Genomic DNA, 8,437 nt, shown 5'->3' on the forward strand with positions numbered 1-8,437 from the left:
CATCGAAATGACGAGGAAGGTAGGACCGGTGGACGCGATCTAAGAGAGAATGTTTACATTCCAGATTACCCGATTACACGAAAGGCATCTTTCAGAGTATCGGCTTCAAGGAGTTTCACCCTTACCTCATACTGTCCGAAGAGGAGCGCGCGAGCGAGAAGGTAAGTCGACTGTGGCAGATGGCTCGTCATCAGTAGAATATGTCCGTGCGATCGTTTCTGAGCAGCTGTTTCAGAGATCCCCAGCTCTTTTTCTACACCATTAAGGTGTACCGCGCGATTTGCGACAGTCTAGCTCTGCGGTTGTATCGCTCTTCGCGGTGTCTCGTGATCCTTTTTACTTCTGTCATTGCACGGTATCGCATTCGAATGTACGTCGCGGCTTTTTACGAGCTTCTTCGGTTTTAATGTCATCAAACTGTTCTGTGATGCTCGGAAGGAAAAAAGAATATTCGCGAAGGGAAGATCGAACGCATGCATAAGATATGACACATCTAAATTATTATTCGAATGTGCACGCATTGATAAGAAATACATTTTATTCGATATAGTTCATAGAATATAAAACATATATGTATATATATATATATATATACACACATTATTGTTGTATTATTGTTTGAGATTTTTATATAATTAATTTGTCTTTATCTTCTCTTAACAGGAAGGCTTTGTAGTGCGTACAATAAATACACTGAGTAATCCTGTAACGGTTGCTTCTGAATTGCCACTGAAATTGGCAAGGAAATGTGTAGATATATTTGGATATGCGTCATTTGACGAAGAACAAACGATACATACTTTGAATCCGGGATGCGATGATGAAATTGCAATGGTTACAGCAGGAAAGGAATTTGGTTTACTGAAAACAGTGTCTGGAAAAGTAGGTATCATGTGAGAAATGTTTCAAAAAATGTTATTGTTCAATATATTTCAATATTACATGTTATATATCTAGTTTGTACTATGTTAATCTATCATCCTTTACAGTTATTATATAGTGGAAAAGGAACTTGTCTAGGCATGAAGAGTAATACAAGACCTAATAGATGGTTAGAGCTTACCTTTGGTCCTAAAAGTCCAAGAATTGCCCATTTTGCAGCAGGCCATGATGGTCAGCATGTCGTAATGGTCATGGAGGATGGTTCTGTATTCTTTATTGGCACTGCTAGACGTGGAGAAGATGGAGATAGTAGTAAGTTTATTGTTGTATAAAAAAAGATAACTTGTTTTATAATAACAAAAATTAATAAAATTATTGATTTTATTCTAGATAAAGCTCGTAGGCAACCAAAACCGGTAAAACCAAAGAAGATGGCAAAAGTGGAAGGTCAGTTTATCGTTGATGCCGCTTGCAATAACGGATCTACCGCTTTAGTTACGAAAGACGGCTCTCTATTAATGTTTGGCAAAGATACACTACATAGCGATCCAGTGACAGGATTAGTTACCGATTTAAGGGACGTGTGTATAGCTCGCGTATCGTTAGGAAAAGCTCATGCCGCTGCATTAACTAACAAAGGACATTTATATACTTTTGGTATAAATAATAAAGGACAGTGTGGTCGCGATTCCGCGACGGTGCATACCGTGAATAAGGAAATGTCAGTGGTTGCGATGGAGATGGGTACAGGGGAAGATGAACTGATAATAGCGGAAGAAGAGAATGTGGATCCTGCAGAGGATTGGGAAGAAACGAAGGGTATGTGCCAACCAGGGCAACATCAGTGGAGGCATCGCGTTTGCATGGTTTGCACGATATGCAGAGAATGTACCGGCTACAGTATATCGTGCTTGAGCAGTATACGCCCCGATCGGAATCCCGGTCAAGAGTGCGGATGTGGCGAAGGGGACAGCGGATGTGCGGAATGCGGATGTTGTCGCACGTGTGCGAGAAAGAGTTGCAGCAACGGCATATCGGGCTCCAACTTTCGTGAATATTTGCAGAGACGATTAGGCGAGATAAAGCAACGGCAAAGAAGTAAAGCAGGACCAAGTACCGTCAAATATGGAGTAAAGATCAAGAGCTCGAATAATCAGCGTATCGCCGGTCCTAGTATTGCGCAAAAGGGATTTCTGGAAAAAGTTGCATTGGGATTGAGCAGTAATCTCGCGGTCGAGGAAGCCGTCGGTGGTAGCGATGTGGAACGGGGAGACGCGGCGAGAATCGCCAGTATATCACCGGCCAGAGTTCCCATTCCTAGCGAGAGTCCCGTGATTCAAGTGTCCTGCGGTTTACATCACACAGTGTTACTTTTGCAAAATGGAGAAGTATACACATTTGGTAGTAATATATACGGTCAATTAGGCGTCGGGGATTTGGTGGCGCATGCGGGACCGGTTCAAGTTAAATTGCCGACTATCGCTACCCAGGTAGCTGCTGGGAGCAATCATACCGTTATACTCACGTCCAAGGGCGAAATTTACACTTTCGGTGCGTATCAAAAGGGACAACTTGGCATGAATTGGTGGAACGATCAGAATGAATCTACGAACGTTAGTTCTCAGGCAAATCGTCGCGCTGATCGGTCCCAACCGTGGCACAGTTTTCCAAACGTAGTTCCGAATATCGGTCCTCGATGGGGCAGACGGGCGACGTGGATCGGCGCCGCCGGGGATCAAACTTATGTTAAGATAGATGAAATTAATTCCATTAGTTTGACGAGAAGTACCGTTATGGCGAATAAGAATTGTATTATTTTAATACCTCATCAAAACGAGCACGCGAATTCTTTCAAGAGTTTGGTGATAAGTAAACGCGATGGCACGTGCAACAGTTATAACGGTGCGGATCAGGTTGATTTCAACAACTGTGCGGCGTGTTTAGATCCCTTGTACAATGTCATTTGGACTTTCAATTCGATGAATAATGAAATAAGCTTGTACAACATAATATCGACGGAAGCTCGGACGATACCTAGTTTGGAAGCATCCATACTCAATCCAGGCTTGGCACTTCCGGTTATTTCGACTTGTTTTGTAACGCGTTCTCAAGCAGCGATGCACTTATTAGCTTGCTTGGATACATTGACGCAGGCTCAGGATGAGAATTTATCAATAGTCGAAGAAAGCGAATGTCATCAGTCAACACATGGCAAAGTTTACAGCCGCGAAGACTATGCCACTGTCGGCAGATTTGAAAGTCACGGGGGAGGATGGGGTTATTCCGCTCATTCGATCGAAGCGATTAGATTTATGCCGGATACGGATATTATATTAGGAGGATATGGTTTATTTGGCGGTCGAGGTGAATATACCGCGAAGATAAAGCTCTTTGATATCGGAATGGATGGTGGAGATCAAGAGAACGATGGGGAACTTCTCGCGGAGACAGAAGAGATCCCGTACGAATGCGGCCCAAGACAGAAATATTCGATTCTGTTCGACGATCCGATTTGTTTGCAAGCAAACAGATGGTATGTGGCGTGGGCCAAAGTCGGCGGGCCTTCCAGCGATTGCGGTTCCGGTGGGCAAGGAGTAGTCACGGCCGAAGATCAGGTGATGTTTTATTTTAAATCATCTAAAAGATCTAACAACGGCACCGATGTTAATGCCGGTCAAATTCCGCAATTATTATATCGTGTTGTCACACCCGAAAATCAGACATCGAACAGACAGAGAGATCAAATAGAACCGATCTACGTTTTGAAGAAGGAATTCAGTAGGACTGTTACGAAAGAATGTTTTCAGTCCTTAATATCTCTCCTTCAGTGGAGCTGGAACACGTTGAAAGCGTCACTGACCGACGCGGCCGTTCATATCGCATCATCGACTCACACGTTGCTCGAGATGGAGCGGTTAGTGTACATAAGTAAAGCTAGTCTAAGATTGCTCAGAATGTACACCAATGAAATTTATCCTAATCACATTGTAAAGAAGAGCCCTCCCGAATCGGTACGTTTAGCGGAATGTATAGGCGAAGTACGGGCTTTACTGCGTCAAATCTTGTCCGATTCTTTGCCGATCGCTCTAAAGAGTAAAGGGAAGACGCGATCTAACAAGAATTCCAGTAATACTTTGGGAAATAAGATGACGAGCAGTATATTGGACGAATGTCACAAGACGTTTGTGGCTTGTTATCACGCGTTTTATCCTACCGCATATCTCAAATGGACATGCTTGTGCGAATTGTTATCGGAGATCGACAAAGAACAAGGTACAACTACGAAGGATCGTCTCCTCTCTGCCGTGCTAGCCTCGTTGTGCAACTCGACGATACGACTCAGGTGTACATTTCCTATTTTGAGCAACATTATGGACAGCAGCGACAGTGTAAAGCGGCAGCTCAGCCCATCCGACAATGCCGGTCTGCTTATGATGAATTCCACGGAGACTCATCAATATCCGATTTTAGTCGAGCAAATTAGCTACAAGTCCCAAGTAGAAAGCGCTAGCAAAGAAATCTTGAATTGGTCGTTCCGCGAAGTACTCGACAGACTACTGGACTTGATACTAATACCGGTCAAGAAAAATCTTTGTAGAGAAAAGACTCAATCTCTGCCGGAATTGGTTCTTCATTGCTGTTATCTATTGGCGCGAGTCATCGCCGAATTGGCCGCGCAATCGAGCGGAAACGAAGACGAACTGCAAGCGGCTTGTGGTAGACTTATGTATACCACACCGTCGAGATTCACGAGGACAAATCAATCAAGATCGTGGAATACGGGTAATGGTTCTCCGGATGCTATCTGTTTTTCCGTTGATAGACCAGGCATCCTTATAGCCGGTGTTGGTATTTATGGAGGTGCAGGAGTATATGATTACGAATTGGAATTGCTAGATGATGTAAGTATATATAACATATAGATATTCTATTGTTATTCCTGTACATTCGAATTCTGTAATATATTTATTATTTTATTACAGCAAAATAATACTGGTAACGATCCATCGCATACTCAGCGTTGGAGCAGTTTAGACTTTACAAGAGGCTCCTTTGGGCCAGATGACTGTGTTAATGACATAGTAGAATTAAAATTTGACAAACCAGTTCTTATAAAAGAGAATATCAAATATGCTATTAGATTACGGAATCGTGGAGGACGTACTAGTAATGGTGACGGTGGTTTGAGTGTTGTTAAAGGAGCAGATGGCACAACATTTACCTTTACAGCTTGTTCCCTGAGCTTTAACGGTGAGTTTAAAACGGTACACATGCTTACATTTGAAAAAAATATATGGTATTATGCAAAATATGGATTGTAATATGCTATGTTCTTGCAGGCACAACACAAACTAGAGGTCAAATACCGCATATTTTATATTATTCAAATCCACAAGATTCCGATGGGCAGCACACGAATAAAGCTATGGCGGAAGTACAAGCAAGAAAATGTACCCTGGCTATGACTACAACAATTATTCAACGGTCAAATGAAATTTTTTCTTTGGCGAGAGAAAGAGCAGAGGAAATAATAGCCAATGAAGTCCTTGGTAACGCGACTTTTGTAACGACTCTCTTGCCACTAGTAATGGCACATATTAGTCCCTTGGCTACATCAGATCCTAGAGTAAGTGATTTTGAAAATTTCTTTGATATAAACTTTATCGATTCTTAAATGATACTAAAACAAGTGTGACAAAATAAGTATTTAATATAAATTTTGTTCTGCATTTTTTAGAGTAGCGTGCAAATCCTTACCCTAATACAAGAAATGTTGCCACACATCGCAGCTTTAAATTTACTGTCTACGATGGGAACCTCTCAGATATCCCAAGATAGCGAAACTCAATCACACTTTGCTCCTCCAGTTACCACCAGTCATCATTATACTTGGCTAGAGAGTGAACATCCTTATAAACCAGCGACAGTGTCATATTACAAAGTCACTTTTCCGGAAACAGTAAAATGGCTGACTGTCGAATTTACACCGGAGTGTGGAACATCGCAACCTGAGGACTATTTACAGCTTTATATACCAAATATAATCTTCAATTCTTTCACTGGGTAGATAAATACTTTCAAACTTTTATAATATACATTTTTGTATGCACATATCTTTTATACTTATGTTTAATGTTTGCTTTTACAGGACAGTTTTGAATATTACGAACGAAGATGGTCCACAATACTGGCCAGTATTGCATAAGTTAAGCAATGTTCAGAGTCAATGGCCTCAAAATGCTGTTGTATTACCAGGTACGTTTGTATCCATCATTAACTAAAAGTACGTGAAACTAAATAATTGTAGTGAATTATTAGTAAATTATTTGGTATTGTGTTTAGGAAATGAAGTGGTATTTTCGTTGGAAACCGCATCTGATTATATGAAAAATGAGAGCTCCATTACATACGGCTTCAAATGCTTAGTTATTGGTTATGATTGGATAACATCCGGTCATGGTCTGAAGAACTTGGAAATTGAGTTATCCTTTCTTGGAGGAGCGTGTGCTGCAAGTCTCATGAAGAAAAATTTATTGTTGCCTTCAGTATCCTGTAAGTATAATGTGACTGAATTTCTATTTCATATATTAATTAGCCAATATATATGAATACAAGTATCATGAATGTTAATATACGCTATTTAAAATAATATAACACATGATATATAATCATGTTTCTAATTGGCTCGTTCTCGAAAAAATATCATTTCGAAAAAATGTGATTCATTATTCTACTTTAATTGTGTAAAAAGTAATATAATTTTTTATAAAAAAACTGATTTCTACATGGTATTACAATTTTTAGCGGAAGAAGTAGAAGAGGATCTGGAATCGATGCAGGAAACGGCAAAGAGAATTTTCTCTGTACATTCGGCGTTACTCGGACGAGGATTCGCACTCGCGTCGCCCCCCACAGTTTCGCAGGCTCTCGACGGTGTGCTCCCGTACAGGTAAGTACCCAACATCATACATTATAATTAAAAAAAGAAACTGTATTTTTCAAATGTAATTATTAATATGAAAAGAGTTTATCGATATTATTATTGTCGTTTGTTATATTGCGCATAGAAAATTTCATATTTTTTACTTACAATCAGTCATATCAGTCTCTGATATATACGGTTTCTTTTTTTATCTCGAGAAAAAGTTGTGTGTTGGAACGATATTTTATTTATTCATCATGGCATTATGAGTTATCTTGAACAAGGCCATGTCAAATAGGTCACAAAACTATATAGATATCAGACGCGGTATCTAATTACACACACAGTGGCATATTGTGTGTTCAGTAATATACGCGTAAATGCACAAGAGATAATTACGAGTAATTTCTGGATTATGGTCAATTAGAATTTTAATTGTTATAATTATATAACTGCAACAATTTGATTTGCTATTATCTTCAAAATACAAATGCGATAAATTAATTTTAATTAAATTTCGCGAATATATATTAAATAATATACATATAGCAATTAAAGGAATATTAGCACGTGTGTATCTTCCTGGTTAATCTTAATATGATTAGCCGATATATTATTGGTATTCTCTTTATTGTGTCTTTGATCGTTCAATGCGAAACAAATTATATAGTCGGGCAGCTGTCATTATATATCACAGTCTCGCGATAATTATAACTATATATATAACATTATACAAACTGTGTGATTCTGTTCACTACAATGGTATAATTGCGCATGTATATATACATACGTACCTGCGCATACGGTTTGCACATGTTGCGGCGTATTAAACTTTGATCTTTCGATACGCGGATGCTAATAAGATTTACCTTGACGGTAATTCAAGGTATCGAGCATAAGAGGCACAAAAAGTTTTCCGAGGCTCAATTCTGCTCTTTCATGCGTTTGAAAAGAGCGCAAAGAAACGTAGCTTATCTCCGTCTTCAAGTGCTTCGAGTTGCTTGGGCCTTCTGTTTAATAAATCAACTCTGTCGTACGATATATTACAGTTTCTCTGATAAGCTTTATTTTACTTCTTTTTCTGTAATTGGCGAAGTGTCTTTTTATAATTATCAAAATATTAGTTCAATGTCGCGATATACACGCTTCCTTTTAATTGAAAAAGGAAAAGGGACAAGAGGTTTATTTATTTTCATCATTATGATCTAGGAGTATGTTCGTTCATAATCAGGTTCTTTAAAAATGTTTTCGTTATACTTAGATTAAACGTATCGAAGAATACGTCGGGATATACATTCGAAATGAGTTTTCGTTTGATTTTACAAAATAGCCTATCTCGTTGAAATTTTCTACCACGTTACATTATTAACATACGGCAAATTTTGCGGAATGATCTTAATGCTTTGATTATAGAGAAACGTACTTAAGATTAAGTGTAAATTATAATAACAGTAACAACAGTTTTTATTGCCAAGTTTTATAGCAAATGCTTGCTCAAAATAAATACACATCGACATTAATAAAACAATGTGATAACGAGACGATAGAAGAATTTACAGCACGGATTACAGATGCGGATAAAAATTAACTTACTCTAATTTACCGTCTACCAAATTTCACTTTTCTCGAAAG

The 8,437-nt window shown here is 39.0% G+C and overlaps 1 protein-coding gene across 1 annotated transcript in view; it reads left to right on the top strand.

Annotated features, from left to right (window-relative positions):
• The window catches only part of LOC115240302 (E3 ubiquitin-protein ligase MYCBP2), a 208,337-nt gene that overhangs the window by 3,261 nt on the left and 196,639 nt on the right, over positions 1 to 8,437 (top strand). Inside the window, exons 8-16 of the mRNA XM_029815371.1 lie at positions 664 to 882; positions 990 to 1,194; positions 1,273 to 4,784; positions 4,866 to 5,133; positions 5,223 to 5,509; positions 5,621 to 5,946; positions 6,032 to 6,138; positions 6,226 to 6,435; positions 6,688 to 6,832. Coding sequence (XP_029671231.1) covers positions 664 to 882; positions 990 to 1,194; positions 1,273 to 4,784; positions 4,866 to 5,133; positions 5,223 to 5,509; positions 5,621 to 5,946; positions 6,032 to 6,138; positions 6,226 to 6,435; positions 6,688 to 6,832 — 5,279 coding nt within the window. The remainder of the gene's footprint in view (positions 1 to 663; positions 883 to 989; positions 1,195 to 1,272; positions 4,785 to 4,865; positions 5,134 to 5,222; positions 5,510 to 5,620; positions 5,947 to 6,031; positions 6,139 to 6,225; positions 6,436 to 6,687; positions 6,833 to 8,437) is intronic.

The sequence above is a fragment of the Formica exsecta genome, unplaced genomic scaffold (genome assembly GCF_003651465.1).
Source record: "Formica exsecta isolate Colony F162 unplaced genomic scaffold, ASM365146v1 scaffold423, whole genome shotgun sequence".
NCBI classification, from domain to species: domain Eukaryota; kingdom Metazoa; phylum Arthropoda; class Insecta; order Hymenoptera; family Formicidae; genus Formica; species Formica exsecta.